At 45.6% G+C, this 25,109-nt stretch overlaps 1 protein-coding gene across 2 annotated transcripts in view; it reads right to left on the bottom strand.

Moving 5' to 3' along the window:
• TNRC6C (trinucleotide repeat containing adaptor 6C) overlaps positions 1 to 25,109 on the bottom strand; it is a 99,763-nt gene that overhangs the window by 36,422 nt on the left and 38,232 nt on the right. For both annotated transcript variants that reach the window (XM_032429944.1, XM_032429945.1), the window contains exons 4-7: positions 18,234 to 20,837; positions 6,223 to 6,438; positions 4,049 to 4,215; positions 494 to 574 (exon numbers count right to left, since the gene is read on the bottom strand). In XM_032429944.1, the coding sequence (XP_032285835.1) occupies positions 494 to 574; positions 4,049 to 4,215; positions 6,223 to 6,438; positions 18,234 to 20,837 (3,068 nt within the window). The remainder of the gene's footprint in view (positions 1 to 493; positions 575 to 4,048; positions 4,216 to 6,222; positions 6,439 to 18,233; positions 20,838 to 25,109) is intronic.

Raw genomic sequence — 25,109 nt, 5'->3', positions numbered from 1 at the left:
ACATTTTCAGAGGGTCGTCCTGCAATGTGAGCTCTCCCCACCCAGGACCTGAGAGTCAGGTCCTACTCAATAGGCTTGGTGAGGATTCTTTTTCTGGACACAGAGCTTTAGTACTTTATACCAAATTTTCTCTTGTCATCTGTCAATCTACTGCATGAACTAATGAAAATTCACTTTTAATTATAAATTAAAGGAAAGTATGAAACTGTATAAGCCAAGGAAAAGAACAATCACACAGCATGTGTTATTCCAGGAAAAGGCTCTCACACCTTACTTGATAGAAACAGTGTGGGTCCTTGCTGTAGTTGAAAGCAATGCTCCCTAAACAGAAGTGCTTGTGTGAAAGGGGAATTTACAAATTAGGTTGTATGAACACTCTCCTCCCTCAAAAGTCTTCCTTCCTTGTTACGCATGACAAACGTGGGCAGGACACAATCGGGGCCATGCAAGGCAGCACACACGGAGGTGAGCAGTAAAATAAGACACCAGTCACCGGGAAGCCCATGTCTGTGAGTTGTTTCATCAGCCGGCTCATGATCCAGGCCTCGTCCTGCTTGCCAGATGTTTTCATGCCCTAGAATGAAGTATGGGTTACATTTTAAGCATTTCTTCTAGAAACGGGAGATGCCTAAAATTCCCAGTGACTTAAAAGTTAGAGAATCTTCCTGTATTCACGTTGAATAATGCTGTGCGCCAGAAAGTCATGGCTAGTTACTATGGAATGCTTTAGGTTGCACTGCAAGTTGGCATGTGTGTGTAATTTATGGACTTTAATGTTTTTTAAAGATTTTATTTATTTATTTATTTGTCAGAGAGAGGAGAGAGAGAGTGCATGCACAAGCACGGGGAGCAGCAGGCAGAGGGAGAAGCAGACGCCCCGCTGAGCAGGGAGCCTACGTGGGACTTGATCCTAGGATCCTGGGATCATGACCCGAGCTGAAGGCAGACGCTTAACCCACTAAGCCACCTAGGTGCCCCAATTCTCTTGCTTTTTAAAAGTCCATAAATTAGGGATGCCTGGGTGGCTCAGTCAGTTAAGCATCTGCCTTCGGCTCGGGGCATGATCCCAGGGTCCTAGGATCGAGTACCACATAGGCTCCCTGCTCAGCGGGGAGTCAGCTTCTCACTCTGCCCCCTCCCCACTCATGCTTACATGCTCTCTCTCTCTCTGAAATAAATAAGATCTTAAAAAAAAAAAGGCAAGAGAATTATTTTTCTTCCCCAGAGAATTTAGTTCATCACAAATTAGTGCCACTTCCATTATCAAATAATCGTAAGTGCTTCTCTGAACATGGCCCTATGCTAATACTATGTGAAGTTTACAAAAACTTTTATGTTTTCTGCCCTTTTATTAGCTTTACCGTAAAAGATGACAAAATGCAGAGGTTTTGTTCCAACAGAATGAAAAGGAACAACAAGCCTGTTAATTTTACTGACTTCTCACGGCTTGCAGCCTTTAGGGTGGAGAAGAAAGTAAATGGGCAAACATCAGTGAGGGACAAGATGAAGAGGAAAGGAGAGAGCAAGCGCAGGGCAGAGGAGGGGAGCGCAGGGCAGTGTAGAAGGGCTGAGCGGGGATGTGAACCATTTTCCCAGTAATTTCCCTTCTATTCTCACAGCCACAAAGATTCCAACCATGCGTTAATATAGTAGGAAAAACATCCTCCTCTAAAATTATCCTTCACAGTGCTTTTCGGAGTTGAGCCTGCCGTTAACTACAGAATGGAGCAGATGGGACAATATTAAACTAGCAGGCGCTCTCTCCTTGAGGAAGCAGCTTATTCGGAGGCTGCGGGAACCACTGCTGCGCTGCCAGGGCCGGAGTTGCTGGGATTACACAATATTTTAATTTTCCAATTTGGTATTTCTGGTCCCATCATTAATTGGATTATTTGCCAGCCCGATTGTAAAAAGATTCCTTTCTGAAGTCCGTAATCACTTCTACTCCTAATGATTTTAGTTTCTGGGTTCTGCTTACAGCTAATTGAATGCTTTCTTCAACTAATTTTTTTTTTTTGAACAGATAATACCTTCATAATACCTTCAGAGCATTTGAAAGTAGAAAAAGGGTATACACCAAAGCATCTTCTTCCCACCCCCTCCTCCATCCGCTTAGCTCTTGCTCTCCCCAAGAGGAACTCCCCCTTCACACCCGTGCCCTGCCCCCAGAGGAGGTGTGTACTGCACACAGTTTTCTGTAGCTTGCCTTTTCATTTAACAATATACTTTGGTGATCTTTTCATATGAATATATACAGAATTTCTGTTTAAAAATCTGTTTGGCTCTCCCCAGTGTGGATGTGGTACAATCTAACTAGTCACCCCGCTGATGTGCATTTAAATCATCGTTTTGACTATAGACACGCTGCAACAGAGAGCTGTGTACAAATGCCATCTGCTGCACCCGTGACAAGTGGAAGTGCCACACCCACGTGCCAACATATCTGCAATCAGGACAGAGGACGCCAAGCTGCCCTCCGTGCGGCTTACACTGCTTCACATTCAGCAACAGACCAGGGTGCTGGTTTTCTCACAGCTTTGTCAACACAGCCTGTTTGTGAGATGTGTGGATTTCCGCTGGTCTGAGAGATGAAAACTGGCATCTTCAGTGTTGTTTTATTTGTTTTTTAAGAAGATTTTATTGGGACTGCCTTCGGCTCAGGTCATGATCTCAGAGTCCTGGGATCGAGTCCCGCATCAGGCTCCCTGCTCAGTAGGGTCTGCTTCTCCCACTCCCTCCACCTCTCCCCCAGCCTCACCCCCTGCTTGTGCGGTCTCCCAAATAAGTAAATAAAATCTTAAAAAAAGAAAAAAAGATTTATTTATTTGAGAGAGAGCATGGAGGGAGGGGAGAAGAGCAGAGGAGGAGGGACAAGCAGACTCCGCACCGAGTGCAGAGCCCGACATGGGGCTGGATCCTATGATCCTGAGATCGTGACCTGAACTGAAATCAAGAGTCAGACACTGAACCGACTGAGCCACCCAGGCGCCCCTCGCAGTGTAGTTTTAAATTGAACTCTCTTTCCATAAGAAAACAGGCTGAACACCCTTTCATATGTGTAAGAGCTGTCTGCATTCCTTTTCCAGGGACCATCTATTTATATTCTTTGCACCTTTTTCTAGTGGGGTTACTAACTGATTTTTTAAAAAATCAGTTTCTAGGACCTTTCTTTATATATTCGGGAGATCACCTCTCTCCATGCTAGCATACAAATTTTTTTTTCCAGCTTGTTATTTGTCTTTTGACTTTTTGGTATTTTCTGTCGTGCACAGTTTTCACGTGTATCTACTGATTTGTAAGTCTTTCATTTGATGGCTGTTAGATTTTGGTCCCACTCCAAGACTGTTTCTCAAATTCTTTCCCATTTTATATTTTTATTTATCATACTTAAATTTGTGACCTACTTGGATTTTATCTTGGTGCATATATGAGTTGTGGATCTCACTTAATTTTTCCAGATGGCTGCCTGTTTGCTACAAGACGACTTAATGGTCTACCTCAGGAGTTTCAGACTTAACGGTCTGAGGACCAACCCCATTACCCTCTCTTAAAGATTGAGGATTCTAAAGAAATTCTGGTTATATGGGTTGTATTTACCAATATTTACTGTATTAGAAATTAAAACTGATAAATTTAAAAATAATTTGTTTAAAAATTACAATAATAAACCCATTCTGTGTTAACACCAATAACATTTTTTTTAATGGAAAATTATGTTTTCTAAAACAAGAACTTTTAGTGAGAAGAGTGGCACTGTTGTACATACTTGCAAATCTCCTTACTGTCTGGCTTCTTAGAAGCGGCTGGATTCTCATGTCTGTCTCTGCCTTTGCTTTGCTGTCACAGCAATGCCAGGTAGTCTGTGGAAAACTCCAGCCTTCACTCAGGCGAGACCCCTGACAAAATCTGAGTCTTCCAGAAGTACCCACAGCACGCAAACAACTCCTGGTCTACCGCTCATCGTTAACTGGAGATACCACCTCCACCCTGAATGTGTTTTTAAGTACCACTGATTTTTAGAGTTTCCTTTCTTTAGTGTTGCACACACCTTTGGGAGTCCTTTTTTGGGGGCGTTCCCCCAGGAACTGCAGGAGGAGGTGCTTTCTTGGGAAGCAGCATTATTCCACATGCCCCCTTCTTCATCTTCCCACTGACTGGTGCCAAGGTTCATGTCGTCCCCACCACTGCCCCAGCCTTCTTGCATAGATTTTGAAGCTAGAAAGAGAGCAAACATGAACTTACCAAACTCACCTTTCCTAAAGCAGATGCTATATTATAACATCATTTAGGGGAAGGTGGGACAAAAGGGGTGTATTGTAATCTACCTTTTTACTACTTCGTTTCCCCAAGACCTAAGAATTGAATTTCTTGAGCTAGTTACAGAATACATATGCAAATGTGTATATGTTTTTTTCTTCAAACTCCAGCTATTTGTCGTCTGTGCTGTTACAAACTCCCTTAACCGGCTAGAGGTGATTCTGAAGCGTGGACTTCCTAACAATAAATCCCGGGGGCTACAGGAGAAGGTGGCAATGTCTGCATGGTATGAAATAGCCGGTAAAATGCAGAGTCCTAACAAATACCACTGTCCTCCATGTGTTGTTTTTTTTTTTAAAGATTTATTTATTTATTTGGCAGAGAGAGAGAGAGTGAGAGAGGGAACACAAGCAGGGGGACTGGGAGAGGGAGAAGCAGGCTTCCCAAAGAGCAGGGAGCCTGATGCGGTGCTCAATCCCAGGACCCTGGGATCATGACCTGAGCCAGAAGGCAGATGCTTAACAAATGAGCCACCCAGGCGCTCCGTCCATGTGGTTTTTGATTACCACTTGATCCAAACCTGCAGCAGTATTCGGACTAGTGCTCCTTCAATGTGACCAGCCAGGAGTCACCTGGGGATCACGAGAAACGCACAGATCTGTGGTTGGGCCCTATAGTCTGTTTCTGACAAGCTCCCAGGAGATACTCTCAGAACAACAGGATGGAGACAGCCGAGGCCATGGGCAGATGGAGCCCAAGCTGACTACTGAGTTTTGATTTCAGGATATTATTTTTTTCTACTTTTTGAAGATATAAAGTGATTTTGGATATAAAAGTTAACCCAAATTTTCACTTCCTGGGAGAAGGTGAAGAAGGCCAAAGATTAAGTGATAGTACAGTTAGCTGGAGTCTGTAAGACTATGAAGATATGATGCTTTTTCAAGGCAGACACGTGTATAATAATGTCTCCAAGTTCAAATTATAAAAACAAATATATCCCCTCAAGATAGCATGTGAATCTAAGTACCTCCTTATTCTTTAGATCTGCAACAAGAAAGTGAATGAATGGAATAATAATCCAGCAGAATGGTAGATATACAGAACACACTATCCAGGGTTAGCAAAGTAACAAACACAAAACTAATGCAAAATGCAATAGCAAAAATATCAAACGCATAAAGTTGCATTTTAGATCTAAGACACTTAAGGCTGTCCAAAGAAAACACGAAGCTTTGCAGCCATGTGAACAACTGATCTTATTATTGGACTTAAATCACAATCTTAGGTTCATGCTAATGTCCTACGTATAGCATTGTCAAATTCCCATACGTCACAGAGTTCCACTCGGTGAATGCAATGTGGACATTTGTGAGAATGGATGTTTCACAGGTGTACTTATTACACTTCCAGAGAATGGGAGGACAATGCAACCAAATGGTTGTTTCCTTTTCTTCTAAAAAGAAAGGAAAGGAAAGGAAAGGAAAGGAAAAGGAAAAGGAAAAGGAAAAGGAAAAGGAAAGGAAGAAAGAAAAGAAAAAGCGCCAGCCTGGAGCACCCGAAGTAGAACGGTGCTCACAAGACGCAAGCGAGGCAGGAAGGGCCGAGCGCTGTGGAGCACTGTTGGGCCTCAGGAAGGCCCACCGGCACGCCTTCTTCCACCCCGCCGCTCAGGGAGGCAGGAGCGGAGGGCAGGCCCCAGGACGCCGCTGCGGCGCACGTACTCCTCCCGGTGTCTGGCACACACACGGTGTGGTTTGGATTCTGGTAACTAATTTTTTTTTTTTTTAAGGAGAGCATGGGCTTCTGTTAAGAGCTCCTCTGTGTCCCTGTACCAGACGTGGCAAATGTGTTAAAGTACAAATAAAAGGAGTAAAGTGTCCTAAACCTTGAATTCTTAAAATTCAACAGAAAGTATCCCTCTCAAGAAGAGCCTGACCCACTTCTCAAGCACCGAGTCAGGCTTACCTGGTTTGCACAGGGCTGGGGTGGGGGCGGGGGCGCTGGCTCTCCCGAACGTCACCGGTGGCTCCGCGGGCTGGTCCCCCCATCCGCTGCCGCTGCTGGGTGGCTTGCCCCATGCTGCGGTGCCGTTGTCAACCAGGGCGGAGGGGGAGGACGGCTCTCCCCAAGAGCTCTCAGCCTTTGAGTGGACATTAGGCATCTCTCCCCAGCCCGCTGAGACTGCAAAGGGCACCGACCGAGAGAGAACATAGTAAGAGTGAAACAGAGGAGAAGTAGAAATGGGCGTTTCAAGTTCAAAATAATTTCGAGATGATCTGTCTTTAGGATGGCTTTGGGGGAAAGCAGAAAGGAGGCAGTATCATATCTAATTAGATTTGTTTAGCTTATTAAATTCCCAGTGTTTTCACTCCTGACCGCCACCCACTTAAAATCGAGAGCCCCTTAAACATTGAAGACTACTGAACTCACAGTATCTGCAACATAACAGGGCTTAAAAGAATATTTCAAGACTCATATTTAAGAAGCAGCTTTTACACTTCTAGTATTACATGTAACCTAGAAGAAATTTTATGTTACATTATTCTCTTATAAGAAAAATTTATAAGTTGCAAATATATACTGAAAATCATCCTAGCTTATCTTTGACCGTCAAAGACAGAGATCTGGGCAAGGCCACGAGAAGAGCGCAGATGAAACATGTATAGGAAAGCAGTGACAGGAAATCCAGACGGTTCTCAGGCAGCACCCGGTAGCTGCGAAGGAGCGGAGGGAGTCTTCAGGATGGGAAAGATGAGAGGATCGGGCAGGAGGACTGCCCGGGTCCTGGAACACTTCCTTCCCTCGTCTGCCAAGTGCTGTGGCCAGAGCATCCTGACCCCCGGGGCTGGCACCTGATGAGGGTGCGCAATGGGGTCCGGAAGGTCATGGCATTGCTCTCGACACGCACAGGAGAGGTCATGGGGCCAGGCAACAAGAAGCATCTCGCCAGTATCTTTACACTTCAGCAAGAGAAACATTTTACGTTACATACGTACACTTCACCTTCCCAAATCAATCCAGACTTCACTTTGCTTCTGCCTATAAGCTTACTCGACACTACTGATAACTGTGTTGATAGCTCACATCAGTTGTAATTTTCATATGGATACAGTTTCTCAGAGATGGAAATGTGAACATTTTAAATACTAACTAAAGAACAGAGAGCATACAATACAGTTAACTGTAAATTTTAAATAATTTGGTTGCAAAATGGGTATTACCATCAATTATGAAATTTATTACTTTTCTGACTAAAAATAGTATGGAATCAGCTCCCCTGATGCTCTTTATTCTAATAAAATGCAGTAATATTGATTAATGGCAAAAGACCATGCAACCTATGAATCATTTTAAATTACAAGCTCCATGCTGAGCAATAAATCATTGCCAATAACAGGAAAGTTAGCCCTAATCAGTTATTGTCAGCAATAGCTAACTATAATATTCCCTATAATTACACAGAAAACAATAATGTATATTGGGGAAAGTAGTTTTATAAATTTAAGGGACAAAATTAAATCAGGAAAATTAACATGGCTGACAAAAATTACGGATGTTTTAAGAAGATAAAATAACAGATGTTGCTAATAGTCAATCAGCTGTAAAAATACTGATTTATTGCAGGTAATTAAATAACATACTCACTTAAAATCTGTCATCCTTATACTTCCATCTTTTTGAAAGGCAATACTACAAATGATTTAAGTAAGTCAAAATTAAGAATAAATATTAAGACTACGGTAATTATAGTTAATCGATTTTTATAAAGCGTTTTCAATTCCTGTTAAAGCAATGGAAATGTCTACAGAGTATGTCTATCTACAAGGCAAATGATCTGCAAGCAGCATGTTTCAAAATTTTACAAATGGAAGAATAATTTTTTACCCCCAAATCAAAAGAACAGTATTTCTTTTTTTGTGTGTGTGTGTGTGGTGAAACAAGAAAGGAATTTATTTCAGTGACGCCAACACCAGGAAGCCAGTGGACTAGTGTTTCAAAGACTATTTCCCCGACAACATTTCCATTTTAAGTTGATCTCTGGCAAGCATATAATTTACCGATAATGCCGAACACGCACACATCAGAACGCGTGCACCGCAGGATATTCGGAAGGCCCTAGAAGAAGAGATGCTACGACCTTGAGGCACAACAGCTAATTCTGATTCCAAGCAAGTACTTCCAGTAGGTAGAAAATAACTGTAAATACATACTATTAAAATAACCTACAACGTTTAATGTTTATTGCTGGCGTGAATTTTGGTAAGCTTTTTGTTAAAGATGGGCTTAATGAGGCAGAAAAAAAATTCTATCTTACATTTAAAACAGTGATATCAACACTTTTTAAATGGCCCTTCAAATGGTACTGCTTTTGACAAAATGTTTCTGGGGCCTGGGGGTCGGCCAGGAATTCTTGTCTCCCTTCTCCAACTGAACAAATACCGTACTAGGACTAAAATAACAATAACAATGAAATGCCACTAGAATATGTAGTTTTCATTCAATTTTAAATACACTTTATTTATCAGAATGGAGAAAACAAAGTACCTAGGTGGTAGACACCATGAAGATCAGTATAAAAATGAACACAAAGCAGTTCTAAGGCCAGGAAATAGAACTGACGTCAAGAGGCTCCACCTCATCCATGATCCCCATCTTAAACACTCCAGACGGTCAAGTTCATGGATGGAGTTCTTTCTTTTGTGAAATAAGAAACCAATTCTAGCTTGTTCCATGGATGCTACCTGTATAGTTTTATAAGTGTGACAGGCAGTCCTTGCTGGGAAGAAAAGTTTGGTCAGACAATGGCCGATCATAACTGAGTGCAGGAAAGAGAAAAGCCTGACACGGCATCGGCAAGCATCCGAGTGCCGCCTGCGTGCTTGGCATCTTCCATACTGACTGACATAGTAATGGGATGGGGTTTTGTTCCTACCAATGGCCTTTATGCCTAATGTACACTTATTATCATGCTTTCATGCGTGGTTGGCTACTGGCTTATGGAGGGACAGAGCAGAACTGGGAGCTGTAGCAATAATTACTCTTTCATATTCGAAATCAAGAGCAGTATTTATCTAGTGAAGCTTTATACAGAGTAGTTTTTCTCAGATGATCAAGCACCCTACTTTTCAGAATGCCTCGTTTTGTGAGCATTTATTTGAAGCTTCTCTTCCAAACTCAGGGGACTCTACAGGAGGGTTACAGATAAGGTCCTTTTTCAAAAGCGGGCCCTGTGGCCTCTCAGAAGAGCAGCTTTTGCCTGTCTTATGGGCCCATCACAGACGGTCAGTATTAGAAAGAACACATTTTTTTAGTTTTTATTTGAGCGCACTAATAGAGATTTTAAATGTGCCCTTTCTTATTGATATATGGGGGAGCCAAACTGTATTTTTAATGGTCTTATTTATTCATTTTGAACTGAAGGTTTTGCCTACAGCAAAAACTTCCGCGTGCATCCTCAGGAGATGCACTGATAACGGGGCAACGTTAAGGAGCAGGTACTGTGTGGTGCCATCGTATACGACCCGACACCCCATGTTAAGAACAGCCTCATTGAGTCCCTCTCAGGCAGTTTACCCTCTCTGACCAAAAGACAGGCACAGGGACATCTCTCCAGCAGGACACTTAGGATGCTCTGGTTCTCTTTCCACTCCAGCCCCTCTTACCAAGTCCCCCAAAACATAGGAAAGTAAAAACACTCTAACCAACCCCCCCGCCACCCGCGTTCCCATATCCACAAAAAGCAGGCTGCTCAGATGACTCCTCTTAGTAACTACTGTGTGGTGCTTAAAATAGAATTACTCCGGCTGGAGAGGTCTGGGAGATCTATTTCTGAAGTTGCAGTGTAAGAACAGTTGAGCTCTTGGCAGCATCTTGCTGATTCACTCTGTCTGCAGGTGACTCCATTTTTTGGTATCGTTTTTGTACCAAAGAACTAGATAAAGGAGCAGGGGAGCTGCTAGGACATTAAGTCCTGCAGGTAGGACAATGTTCTCCAGCTCCTGCTCTTAAGGAGACTTGGAGAAACAACATACGTGTTTATCAACCTAGGCAGAGGATTCAGTTAATCAGATGGGTGATATGCCTCTTCCATGATTAACTCACATAATCTCTGCCTTTGGTTATATTATTTGTGCCAGAAAACTAAGTGAAGAGCAAACATAGTATCAGTGGATTAAGTACCCAAATGTAAAGTGAAGTCTGCCTCTGGTTGGAGTTTTCTCTAACCCGCACAGGGCGACCACAGTGATTACCTTGGCACTGCTGCAATGCCCAGTGGAGGCGAGACATGCCTGAGAAACTGGGGAGAAGAGGTAGTAAAATGGATAAAACGATATTCCGGAGTCAGGTCAACATTAGCAGTACAGTCCCAGTGTACCGACTGGCCTATGAAAGTGATGCTCTCACTTTGGTCATCCATTGGAAGACACAACCCCAGGCAGGATTTTATTTTTATGACCACTCCATGCTGCTGGTTTAGCTCGGATCTCGTCTATAATGGCCTTCCTCTGTGACTCTAAATTAACTGTATGTGTAGTGCTCTCTACTCTCCGACCCCTCAGTCGCTTTCAAAGTTATCTATCTCAACGTCTCAGTGAAACCTGACAGAGTTCACCGTGAGGTTCTGCCTCAATCTCACTGTTCGATTCAGAGCCTGCAGGGAGGATCTGGTTTTCATCAAAAGTTGTATTATTTGATATTTAGTGTCCTCCTGTATCCGCAAACTGATTGTTAAGTGTCAGGATATTTATTTCTAAGTGTACTAATCAGGCTGGTTAGTATTTTTAGGATCCACTTTTATTCCCTCAGAAACAGAAGTAAATGCTATGCTTGCACTTCCTCACTTCTGGCCACACCTCCAGTAACTGTCAAAACAACAGACTGGTTCTCCAAGACTTGATAGCTCCTTGCCACATTAGGCCACAAGTCAGCGGGTCCTGCGCGTCTGGCCCACGTTCACACGAAGTCACCGGGGCAACGTTAAGGAGCAGGTACTGTGTGGGCGCCGTCGTATACGACCCGACACCCCATGTTAAGAACAGCCTCGTTGAGTCCCTCTCAGGCAGCTTACCCTCTCTGACCGAAAGACAGGCACAGGGACATTTCTCTAGATTCCTGTGCTCCATTCCATCTCCTGAATGGGTTCGAAGCAGGTCCAAATAATCCAGTTTATGAAGCTATACTGCATTTCCTAAATTACTATCAGTTTTCCTCAGGCTTATCAGAAAATGAATTGATAGCAATGTAACAGGAATGGGACAAAAATAACTGTCCTGTAGCATTTACTTCTATAAAACCAGACACACATAAAAAAACGTAATTGAGGAAACATATTTTGTAAGACAGAGAGCCATACTCTTAGAGAGGAGTTCTGTTTTTTGTTTGTTTGAAGTAGGTTCTATGCCCATGGAGCCCAATGCGGGGCCTGAACTCATGACCCTGAGGTCAATACCCTTGCTGAGAACAAGAGTCGGATGCTTAACCGACTGAGCCATCCAGGTGCCCCCACAGATCAACACTCTGAAGTGGTGACGATCAACAACTTAGCACCTGAACTCTGACAAAAGCGCAAATTTGCGTGAAGCCAGCAGGCCAATAGCAAAACCGCAGAACGCCTGTAAAAGAACAACTTCACCAAGATCAGAAACTTCATCAGTTAGTCGGGTGCATGGCTTTGCTGGGAGTGCAGAAACCCAGCAGATTTATGAAAACCAGTCTGGGCAAGTCTTCAAGCCACGATGAGCTAAGCCACAGCCTAGCGGGCGCTGTGACTGCTGCTGCCCAGATGTCCCCAACCCCACGAGGAGGGCCATGAGCTGACGTTTGCACTGCTGAATGGAGAGGACTGAAAGGAACTAGCATGCCGCCATCGCTAAGAGGGAGCTGGTGTGACAGTGTGACTGCTCCTTCTATCAGCTCAGCTCAAAGAACGGCTCAGTCCGCCAGGCTGGGAAAGTGCCAGGCTTCTAACACCTGTAACCCCCGAGAGCGAGGAGCTCTGTTCTCACTGCACAGGGTGCCTGCTTCAGGCTTGGGACATGAACATCGCAGGTGACGTGGGGAGGAAGCACGTCTCGGTGCGGCTGCTCGGTGTCCGGGAGGGAAAGGGACTACCGCTGTAAGTGGAGCCATGGGGCAGCGACCCCATCATTATGGCGCCATACACTCAACTCGGCAGTCTTTGCATGTGGGCTGACTCCATGGAAAACATTTGTCTCACTTTTTTGCCTCTGTTAAGTGTTTTGTAAAACCAAGTTCCCAGCTGCTTCCACACCACTGCTCCAATCACATAGATCACACGCATGCGTAAGGCCCGAGGGCTGGAGGGGAGGCAAGGAAAACAGTTGCCATGGTTGGATGGAGCACATTTCCCTTCTTTTCCACTCGGTGATAAGATGTGTAATTTGTTAAAAAATCATCTATAAATATTTTTCATATAAAAGAGAATGATTTTGGCCCTTCTAACTAAACAAGAATGCCTTTATCCAGGATAAAGCTCACATTCTTTGTCCACTAAAAACCAGTAAGAGAGTGGGGCGCCTGGATGGCTCAGTTGGTTAAGCGACTGCCTTCGGCTCAGGTCATGATCCTAGAGTCCCGGGATCGAGTCCCACATCGGGCTTCGTGCTCAGCAGGGAGTCTGCTTCTCCCTCTGACCCTCCTCCCTCTCATGCTCTCTCCATCTCATTCTCTCTCTCTCAAATAAATAAAATCTTAAAAAAAAAACAAAAAACAGTAAGAGTGGATTCTAAGAGTAACATATCAAAAAGGGAAAAAAATCACTAACACGACACGGTTCCAATCTCTGTGGGGTGTCACGGCTGTAAGATGGCAGAGATGGCAGCGGGCAAGGTGTGTATCACACATCTGAGACCTCGCCATGTGTGCACCCTCTGTGAGCCACCTGGCCTCTGTAAGCGGAGGCCCAGGGGCGTAAGGATTACACGAGAGGATGTGTGAAGATATACCACGTGTGGTCACCAAGCACTGTCAGGCCACATTCATCACCCGGACCCCAGTGCACAAGGGCACATTTCGGCTGGAACTTTTCCAGAAGACTACGAGCAGCACGAGGGGCTCAAACTATGACCTATGAGGAACAGCACTGGGCATGAGGATTTCCAGAAGACAGTCCTGGGTAGGTGGGACATAATGGCTATTTTTAACCATCGGTTCTCCTCAGAGGGCCTTGTGCATACCTTTACTGCAATGTTAATCAAACCACTAAGTTCTATGTTACCATCCCTCCCACTGGACGGTGCCATGTCTCAGTGTCCATATCCCTTCGTTTTTGGCATCAATTACCTTTCTTCCTTCTCGCTTCCCCTCATTCCCTCAAGCACTTTACAAAATTTTAAAGTGCTTAGAAATGTTAGTCATGTATTAGTAAAAAAACAGGAGTCACAAATTCAAATACTCCAGGGAGCCAGCCAAGTAATGCACACAGGCCCACGTGAAAAGAACAAGAACACAAGCCTGGTACGACCCGCAGCTGCTGATCTGACCTCAGTGGCAGGAGTGTGGCAGACTAGAAAGCACAGGCCACTCCAGCTGACTGCTGCCATCCAAATCCAATGCGTCAGACCTTCCCGGTTTCCAAAAGAAGCCAGGAATCTGGAATTTTACATAAAACATTTTCATTAAAAATGTTGATTGACATGAAAAATGTGGGCCAATGAGGCACATTTGTGGGATATGGTGCAGTCCATAGACCACCAGGTTTCCGACCTCTGGTTTAGGGACAGAGAAGTGTATGTAGAGGCTGCAAGAGTCTTGAGCTCCATAACGGATTCCGGACATGGTGGCTCAGAGAGGTAAAAGTGAATTAATTGCCAAGGAATCTAAGGAGGCTGGAAGGGTCATGTCCAGCGGGTAGACCAGGGGAGGCTTTGGAGGGCAGTGGTATTTGCACTGAACTCAAAAGGGAGGACAGCCCTCCTTTTGCTCTAGCTGCTCAATGCTCACAGTGAAGACCAAACAGCTACTCACATGCTCGGGCTGTCCTACACAAGATGACCATCTCTGCCCCCGACGCCCCTGCCCAGCTTCCTTCTCCACAGCACCCTCACCACCAGACACGCTGCATACATGCTTGCTGACCCACAAAGCCTTGGCCCCCCCTTGCTGGAATGCACCCCCACCAGGACAGGGGTTCTGCCTCCTCTGTTCCCTGCTGTCCCCCAAACCAGAATGCTGCCTGGCACATAGTGGGTCCTAATAAACACATGCTGGATAAATGAATGTTCATTTCCTATGCAACTGTGACATCTGGATCCTGAACACTGTCCAGCAGCCCTTCGGGGGTCCCTGGTAAGCCCTCTGCTCCATTTTGTATGTGGCTATTGCAAACTTCATCTCTGCTCCTACCCGCCCCCTCTGTACTGGAGACTGGTGTCCTTGACACTCGGAGAAAAAGAACCCCAGCAGGTGCCTGTCACCCTCTGGCCACAGACACCCTGGCCTCCTCTACAAATTGGGGAGAACACTCCTCTCGGCTAGATGCAGGGATCCCTTTCCTTTGCATCCATTCTCCCTCTCAATTGGCTCCTTTCTAGCAGTCTTTTTTTTTGAGAGAGAGAGAGCAAGCATGCACAGAGGGCAGTGGGGGAAGGGCAGACTTCACACTGAGCAGGGAGCCTGATACGGGGCTCGAGCTCACGACCCTGAGATCATGGCCCAAGCTGAAACCAAGAGTTAGACTCTAAATCGACTGAGCCACCTAGGTGCCCCTCCAGCAGTCTTTAAACAGGCTCCAAACTCTACTGTCTTAAAGTCTCTACTCCTGACCTAGCCCTCTAATCCCCGCTGTTCTCCCAGAGCTGCACCTCCAGCCTGAGCTCCGGCTGGGGCTGGCTTCTACATCCACCTTTGCTCCACCTCCATGGGACAGGTGCCCCCTGCTGTGCTCCTGGGGGAGTCAGTGAGTGACCTGCTCACGGGCCCACTCTCCCCAGCTCTGAACCCTCTCTGCTCACCTTTTTTCTTTGCTTCCACAACCAGTTTCCCAGCCTTGCTGCCACCTCTGTCTCCACGGCCCACCACTGTCCCAATCCAGGGCCACCATCACCATCAAGACATTGGCCGAACCTGGATCCTCCTCTACATCTTTGCTTCCCACCGACCCATTCTTAATTTTATGGTTGGAATGATTCTACAAGTCAGTCTGATTGTTCAATCTCTGTTTCAAACTCCTCCCCCGGGGCGCCTGGGTGACTCAGTCGGTTAAGCATGTGACTCTTGGTTTTAGCTCGGGTCGTGATCTCAGGGTCTTAAGATCGAGCTCTGTGGGGCGCCTGGGTGGCTCGGTCGGTTAAGCATCTGCCTTCGGCTCGGGTCATGATCCTGGGGTCCTGGGATCGAGTCCCGCATCGGGCTCCCTGCTCTGTGGGAAGCCTGCCTCTCTCTCTCTGTCTCTCTGTGTCTCATGAATAAATAAATAAAATCTCTCTAAAAAAAAAAAAAGATCGAGTTCTGTGTCAGGCTCTGTGCAGAGTATGTTTAAGACTCTCTTTCCCTCTCCCCCTGCCTCTCTCCCCACTGCTCGCGCACACGCTTTCTCTCTCAAATAAATCAATCTAAAAAACAAAAAACCAAAACCACAAAAACTTCTCACCAGCCTCTCAGTCCTCTGGATATAATCCAGCTCTTTTAAAGGCCTTTCCCGATCTCTAGCTTCTCTCTGCAAGGCCTTCCTATCACCCTAACACTTATCCCAACCACTGATCCTCCTCTGAACTTCTTTTTGTCCGGGTACTTGTCTTTCTGTCCACATGGAGGTTTAAAGAGGGCAGAGCTCCTGTCCTCCACGCTATTATATCCTGAGCCTCTGTGTGCTATGCCTGGCACATAATAGTGTTCAATGATTTATTTCGAACGAGTGTATACCAAATAAAAGGATGAAGGTACCAGTTCTAGAAGCATTAACGTAGATGGGTACAAGAGCCCTGTAGTTACTTACTAAACCTTACTAACTATGGGGCTCTGCTGGGTGATCAGAATTCTTGGATTGAGGAGGTTGGGAGGTAGGAGCCAGGGGAATGGAAGTAACCAGCCTCAACTGGGTTTCCGACAGAGCTCTGGAACTGGGCAGTGGGGGTGCACCAATGGTTCTTTATTCATGCCTGTTTGAATGATGTTTGATGGTGAGAACGATCTTTTTTTAACCCACATCTCAGTGCATGACAGAGGCAACAAGCACTCAGCATCCATTCTACTGCCTTCTATGAGCCTTCCCGTATTAGACGCCCACAGCTAAAACACGTCACTCGCCAGACTCCCTTGTAGGTCGGATTTTGGATTCAAATTTGGTTCCATATGTAAGGTGATTGAGTGACCATGGAGAAAGAATTTAGTCTTGTCTTTAGGGCATGTTTATGAAAATTTAGGGATGGTAGAAAACTGGAAGGAATAACTAATATGCTGATTACAGAATCAGGGTACAGAAAGATCTCAACAGGCTGGGGGACTGGAATCCAAAGCTTTACCAGGGCCCAAGTTCTACATTTGGGACGAAGCGACCAAATGCACACAAATAATCCTGAGTGAGGAAGGGCTTTATAGTTTTCTTAACTATAAAAGAAAAACTTCAGATTCTAAACTGAATTTAGGACAAACAGTGTGACGTGGCTCAAAAGGGCTAAATGAAACTTAGACTTCATCACCAGAAGTAGGATTTTTAGGAGTGCGGGAACTTAGTCTCAACAAATTCTGCACTTGTTAAAACCATACTTGTAAACCAGTGACATTAGTTCTGGGCACAAAGGCTCTCAACAAGCTACAGCTTTTCTAGATGACAACAGAAAGGATTTAAAACCAGGACTATGAGGAACAGTGGTAAGGACCCAGGAGTATTTCCTGGAGAATGGGTAGATGGGACAAGAAGCTCAGCCTTGCTTTGTAGAGTCCCAGAGGACAATGGTACACGAGCAATTACAGAAACTGGAGGGAGGCTGACAGAGGCTCAGTCTGAAAAGACAGGACAGCCAGAATTGGAAGGGCGCTGGGTGGGAGGCGGCCTCCCTGGCCCTGGCTGTGGGCCTTGCTGCAGAGGCCTCTAGCTGCGCGGGGACAATGCAGAAGGGGGAGGAAGGCCCTAAGTGTGATGCCCTGACTTGGGCTGGATTCTCCTTCTGGTCCCTCTGCACCCAGGGGCTCTGCGATTTGGGGAGCCCAGTTCTCACCGCTCAGGCCGACTCCGCGCCTGGAGCACAGCAAGACCGTGCGCCAAGAGCCGAAACCCTAGTTAGAAAGTGGGGCCACTGTCAGCTCCCGCTACACAGGCCAGCTGGGGCACGCCGCGTGTGTATTTCGTCACAATTCATGACCCCTGTGGGAAGATTCTGGTCCGGTTCGGCAAGTCTCTTTGCCGCCACAGTGTCCAGCAGAGTGCCCTGCACAAAGCAGGAACTCAAAACCCAAGTTTTACTCTAATTTTACAATTTTTCTTCCAGCTGGAATCACAACACGACTCAGAGAATGCCACTACACGGACGATTCCGTTTCGGCGCCAACCACACGTCAGGAATGCTGTGGAGCTCGGAAGCCACCCGTGCATGGACTGCCCCGCAGGCCGGTGACACCAGAGATCTTGGCGATTGGTCCCCCAGCCCCCAAGCTCCCAAGCACTTCTAACCGAGGCTGGGCTTGAGGACCACTGGCTCATCCCATAAAGAAATGGAAACTTTTCTAAGCAAACACCAGCTAACACAACGGTCCCCCATCTTTCCTGAGGAGGATCTATTTCTCCTCTACTCTCCTTAAACTGAAAGTGTCAAAAATCTTTGCTTCCTGGGTAGAAAGCTATCAGAGAATCCTACTTTCTTTATTCTCTGGGGATAACATTTAAGTACAACGCTACACGGTGAGACACTTAAATCAGTGTCCTTTGCTATGTGAAAACACCATCAGAGTGTGTATACATAGGTAACGAGAATAAATGATTTTTTTAACTTCTAAAGTGACCTCAGTGCCCTCCATACCTGGACCGAGCAGCGGCGACCGACTCAGCTGGGCGCCGGCCTGGTGCGGCGGTGGCGTCTCGACCACGTCCGAGCTGCTGCTCGTGGTGGTGGGGGTGGTGGCGGCGGCGGCCGTGGTACTGCTCTGCATGCCCGGGTTGTTTCTATCCCACATGTTTACAGTTTTATTGTTGTAGTTGCTCGGGTCACCCCAAGCTGAGGTACCATCATCAATTTCCATTTTGCGTCGAATGGATGGTGGAGAAGGTTCCTCCCAGCCCGTGGCCTCACTGCTGTCCTTTTGTTTGACAGGGACTGGCCCCCCGATCCACCCAGTTCCTGTCTGTTTAACGGAAGCGGCTCCTCCCCAGTTACTCACATTGTTGTCTTGGGGTTTGCCCGCCCAGTTCTGTTGGGGGCCAGGTTTTAAAGACTCTCCCCAGTTTGTCCCTGGATTCACCTTTGCATTTGTGCCATTACCCCAGCCACTGGTCCCAGACCTGGTAGTATCATTCCAACCAGACCCTGACCGATTACTGTCAGCATCCCATCCAGAGCCATTTTTTTTCCCATCCCCCAAGTGTCCGAGGACAGAAGACGAATCTGCCCAATCTCCCCCTCCTGCATTCCAGGCTGGATTAGATTTTTGTCCGTCTCCCCAGTTTTGAGATTTGGGTTTCTGAGGCTCCCCCCAGGTGGGCGACTTGTCCTCCTGATTTACGGTCCCACTCCAAGCATGGCCACTCTTGGCGGCAGCAGCAGCATTATTAACAGCAGTAGAGCTTATCGAGTCCCCCCAAACCCCTGGGCCATTTGGCGCTTTGTTGCTGCTGTCTCCCCAGCCTGTGTTTGCTGGCCCAGCAGCCGGCGGTGCACTGGCCCACCCGGACACTGAAGAGGTATTTGTACTGTTCACGATGGACCCATCACTCTTCCCCCCTGAGTTTGAAGGCTGAGTAGCGGCACAGCCCCAGGCCTCTGTCCCATTGTCATTTTTTCTCTCAGACCTAGGGGACTCTTCAAATTCCCAGGCAGTGTTTTGCTTTACTGGAGTCTGTCCCCAGCCAGTATTAGACAGAACTCTTGGGTCAAGATCATTCCTTGGCAATTGGATGTGCCCTTGGTCTATCATCCCTTTATCTCGCCTCCGGCCTTCTGCTCCTTCCCTCCCGGAGCTTCCTTCATTGTGACTGCCAGAACCGTCGCTACTTCCTTCACTTGCTGTCGTTCCAGAAGACGCAGCTTTGGCCCAAGAGTTCATGTGTTCACTGCCAGGCTGCATGGCAGGATTCTGGCTGCTAACACTCGGACTGTCCCACCCTGTTGATCCTTTCCCATTGATGTCACCGTTGGAATGCTGGTTTGGGGGCTTGCCCCATTCCCCATTCACACCGTTAGAGGTGCTCCTGCTGGGGTGGCCCCAAGCCCCCGAATGGATATGACTGACGCTGCTGTTGTTGCCACTGCCCCGTCCCCAGGCGAGGAGTCCAGGACCAGCAGGAGGGCCGGAGTCCCAGGCGCTTCCTCCACTTCCTTCCTTCTGCACAGCACTGCTGGATCCATTCTGCTTAGCATTCAACGCTGAGTTCACAGTGTCTCCATTCCCCTGACTGAACCCAGAATTGCTACTTCCTGTGGCAGGGTTACCTGGGGACAGTCCCCACACAGAACTGCTGATTCCTTCACCACCGCTCCCACTGACTTGAGAAACTGATGATCCGTTAGCACCAGGAAGGCCCTGCAGGTGGGGCGGGATGATGGCCCCCATACCGACAGCCATGCCCCAGTTTGGCAGTCCGTTTGTCTGCATTGCATTGACAGGGTTTGGTGAAGAGTTCATGGGGTTAGTGTTATTTGGTCCATCAGTGTTAAGGTTCTGAGGTTGTACGCTGAAAGACACATTCTGAGAAGTGGACGTTTGTGGTTCTGTGCTCTCTTGCGGCAGCAAGTTTCCCCAAGCACCTAAAGTGCCTGTTGGGTTCCCGTTCTGGTTGCCCGTATTTTGACCTATGGCACTGACCGGACTGCAAATACTGGAAGGGTTGCCTGTCGCCACAGTTCCTTCATGTCCAAGTACAGGCCAGGCAGCTGGGTTGGCATTAGGATTAAGGTTAAGATTAATGCCAGCGTTGGAGTTGGAAGCCCCCCAGCAATTCTGACTTCTCCCATCTCCGATCATGTTGTCCATTTTTCCATCCCCACCGCTGAGAGAGCAGTGAGCTGGGCCGGAGCTGGAGCCTGTGGCTACGGCCCACACTCTGGCTCCATTTCCATTACCGCTGGCGCCCCCTGCTCCAAGGGCACTCTGATTAGAAGGGCTTTGGACGAGCGCACCGTTGGTGCCATTATTGCCATTTGTCTTCTTGGTATGTCCAGTGAAGGTGCCCTGGGCACTCCCCGTAGCCATGCTACTGTTCTCTGAGCCACAGTTGGAGGCAGAGTCAGTGTCTGTGGTACATTCTGAGGCAGATTCAGTCTCTGCTCCTGTGATGGAAGGCCACGCCTCCTTGTCAGTCCTGTCTATTATCACTTTATCCCAGCTGCCGCTGGCTTCACCTCTGTACGTGGGCTGCTGTCCCCAGTGGGAACTTTCATAGTGATCTGCCAATCCACCGTGACTGAGATCTGAAAAACATGAAACACATTCAGAATTAGAGCTTCCTCTCATCCGTCAATGAATCCACTGTGAACTAGTCTTTGGAGGAAGCTCCTTATTTCCAGTTTCAACGTTGAAAGACAAGTGCTAAAAAATGACTTTAGAAAAAAGCTACCTGTCTTCATAGTAAGTTCCATGTTTCTAAAATGAGCCAATGTTTCTAAAATGACATTAATCCTCACCACTACCCGACACCGTTCTCTCTCTCGAGGGGACTCACGGCGCACATGAGCACATGAGCGTCTCTGACAGTAACCAGGAGAGGAATGCGGCAGGTGGGACACGGATGCGACCGCGCCACACCTGAACACACGCGGACTGTGGTGACAACACGTTCACGTGGGTTCTTGAATACAGTCCACAGTTCTCTTCAAGACCTCCAACTGGAGCTACAGTACGATACGGAGGCTACGCGGCTCACTCAGTAGAAAACAACTGTAAATACAGTGCAGAACCATGAAACAACCAATATTTTGGGGGTGAGTGACAGAGGGAGAGAGAGAAGAGGCGTTAGAAAATGCTATCTTATGTTATCGGGGGTATGGAGGGTTAGAAACAGTTCATTACATTTATATTACTTATCTGTTATCACCAGCAATTACGGTTTGCCATTATTAAACACAAATAAGAACTCTCTGAGGACTTTCTCCCCTTGCCCTCCATCTCCTTGAATCACAGTCTTTGCACTGGAGACCCCAGGATAACGTGATGCGCTATCTTCCATTCTAGCATTCATCTCGTTTCACCCTTAGATCCTTTTAAAGAATCTAGTATTTGCCATTGGCATTTTATTTCCTAGGATTTCTAGTTATTTGACTATTTCTAACATTGCAATCCAACTTATGCTCCAATGAATTTTTCCAGCAGACTCTATCTGAAGTATGGGTCATTTAAAACTAAATAAAAGTAATATAAAAAAATTAATTTAACCTATGCATACAACAAACTCACACAACTTAGAGATCCTTGACGGTTTCTTCAAACAGTATGATGTACAGATAACTGCAATAAAATATTTCTTCTCTTTTAGAACCTTTTCTTCATTATGTTTTCTTCAAAATTTTAACAAGAAAAATTTTACTCCTGGGAAGTAAAACTGGGTTTCCCACAGAAAACCTCTTTTAAAGTTTAATGGAGCTAAAAGAAAAACAGGGGAAGTGTGTAAAGAATGATCACTATCGCTACAAAGAACATCCTAGAGACAACTTCAACCTATTAAAAAAAAAAAAGGTTTTGTTGTCTGATTTAAAAGGGATGTAATGAATCCAGAATTTTGCTCTTGGTGCGCAGCAAAGGAAACCACCAATAAGACGAAAAGGCAAGCTACAGAATGAGAGAAAATATTTGCAAATGACGTATATGACAAGGGATTAATATTTAAAATATATGCAGAACTAGTACAACTCAACACCAAGAAATCCAAATAATCTGATTAAAAATGTGCAGAGGAGGGGCGCCTGGGTGGCTCAGTCAATTAAGTATCGACTCTTGGTTTCAGCTCAGGTCATGATCTCAGGGCTGTGAGATCAAGCCCTGCGTCAGGCTTGTGCTCAGCGTGGAGTCTGCTTGAGATTCTCACTCTTCCTCTCCCTCTGCCCCTCCTCCCCATGCTCTCTCTCTCAAATAAAATAATTAAGTAAAATCTTTGGGAAAAAACACGGGCAGAGGACCTGAACAGACATTTTTCCAAAGAAGACACACAGGTAGCCAACAGATACACGGGAAGATACTCAACATCGCTTATCATCAGGGAAATGCAAGTCAAAACCACAATGCGACATCACCTTATACCAATCAAAAAGACAAGAAGCAACAAATGTTGATGAGGATGTGGAGAAAAGGGAATCCACATACACTGTTGGGTCAGAATGCAAACTGGTGCAGTCACTCAAGAAAACAGTACGGAGGCTCCCCAAAAAACTAAAAACAAAAGTACCACAGAATCCAATAATTCTACTTCTGGGTATTTACCCTAAGAAAACAAAAACACTAATTCGAAGGCAGATGAACCCCTAAGTTTACTACAGCATTATTCATGACAGCTAAAATATATAAGCAATCCAAGTGTCCATCAATAGATGAATGGATAAAGATGTGGTATATATACACACACACACACACACAATAATGGAATATTACTCAGCCGTAAGAAAGGATTGAGATCTTGGGGCACCTGCGTGGCTCAGTCGGTTAAGCATCTGCCTTCGGCTCAGGTCATGATCCCAGGATGCTGGGATCGAGCCCCACATTGGGATCCCTGCTTAGCGGGGAGTCTGCTTCTCCCTCTGCCACTCCCCCTGCTCATGATCTCTCTCTCCCTCTCTCAAATAAATAAATAAAATCTTAAAAAAGAAAAAAAAAAAGAAAGAAAGGATGGGATCTTGCCATTCCTAGAAACATGGATGGACCTAGAGGGTCTTACACTAAATGAACTAAGTCAGCTAAATGAATCAGAGACAGATTTCAAAGACAGTTAAGATATGAATCCACTTACATATGGAACCTAAAATGCAAATGAACAAATAAACAAAGACAGTAACAGACTCATAAATACAGAGAATAAACTGGTGGTTGCCAGAGGGGAGGGGGACTGGGAGATGGATGAAATCGGGGAAGGGGAATAAGAGGTCCAAATGAAATAAGTCACAGGGATGAAAAGTACAGCATTAAAACACATTAATTATGCCCTAGGTGAATCTGAAGTAGGTAATTCCAAGTGAAACTACAAAGGAAAAACAATGCTAGGCAACAGAAAACTTTAGAACCTAAATTACTATGAAAATAAATTTTTTATTGCCAAATACTAGGGGCTGACTCTGCAACCTTGGTTTATGGCAATTTCCCCCACTGGTATTGCATGTGCTACAAAAACTAGCTTTCGTAATAACTAATTTAAAGAGATAAATGAGCCAATCATCATTTAAGGCAGAAAATAAGACCAAGTTAAAAAAAAAAAAAAAGATTACTGCTTATTATCAGCAAATCTCCCACAGTTCACTCTCCCATCAGTCTTGCTTCCCTCAGGGACAGGATATACCAGGACCAGGACAGTACTCACTGCAACCCACACCCAGCAGGCGGCAGGAGGTCACCAACGTGGCTTACCAATGCACTCCTTCCGATACCTGGAGTACCTTTTGAATACATAATATTATTTTTTTCTATTCCATAATAGGTCACAATGCAAAAGAATCAGCTCTCTCTTAATGGTCTAGAGGGTTTGTGTGGAATGCCTTTTGTCTACTGCTCAGCCCCCAATCTGCTGGACTCATACTCAGTTATACGTCAGGTTTGAAAAATGTGTTTGCATCCCTGGATAAGAAGGATAGCATCATAAGCCAGTGGAGAAAGGAAGCACCAGCTAACAGATGCTGTTGGGACACGTGGCTAGCCATACGGACAAAATAAGATCCCTGCCTTTTCTATCATATAGAAAAATCAGCTCTAGATGGATTAAAGACCTAGTTAGAAAAAGCAAAACTTTTTAAAGCTCAATAAGGAAATACAGGAGGCCATCTCTATGACCTGGGACACTCATCTTCCTAACGAGTTGATAACTTTGACTCTGTTAATATTAGAAACAACTGTATGACAGCAGATATCATATAAAGGAAGCTAAAAAAATAAGCCACGGACAGGAAGAAGAGAGAACAGAATAAAGAATGAAGAATCCCTAAAACTCAGTAAGAAAAAGACCAACAACCCAACAAAGGTGGAAAAACCACAGGAAGAGGCAATCCAGAGAAGAGGAGGCCCTCGACAGCCGCTACCACGTGAAATAATAACCGATCTCATCAGTAATCAGGAAACGCATGTGAACACCGAGAGATGTCATTTCACACGGAAACAAGAGGACTGTGATTCCTTTCAGGGGAGATGAAAATGCGATTGAGCAACATCTGTATCATTTCTAAAGTAGAGAACTGAAGCAAATACAGCAAAAGATTACATCTGTACTATGCATACAGTTATATTATTTTTTGTATACTTTCTTCTATTTTAAAAATAGATCAGAAAAATTGAAAAAACAATTGAATGCTTAATTGTGATATCAAACGAAGTGACATAAATGGAAATCCAAAGGGACCCAGGCTAAGCAGCCAGTGCTACTAGCCACAGGGAGGTAACGAAGAGAAGCGGTCAAACCTGCAGTGTTAGAAATCTGTGCAAACTTTATGCGTGCAAGGAGACTCGGTGTGATCACACCACCAGTCTGGCACTGAATGAAGTCTGATTCTGAA

The sequence above is a fragment of the Phoca vitulina genome, unplaced genomic scaffold (assembly GCF_004348235.1).
Source record: "Phoca vitulina isolate PV1807 unplaced genomic scaffold, GSC_HSeal_1.0 scaffold41, whole genome shotgun sequence".
Taxonomy (NCBI): Eukaryota; Metazoa; Chordata; class Mammalia; order Carnivora; family Phocidae; genus Phoca; species Phoca vitulina.
The sequence above is the reverse complement of the archived record's forward strand: the minus strand, read 5'-3'. Positions and strand labels throughout refer to the sequence as shown.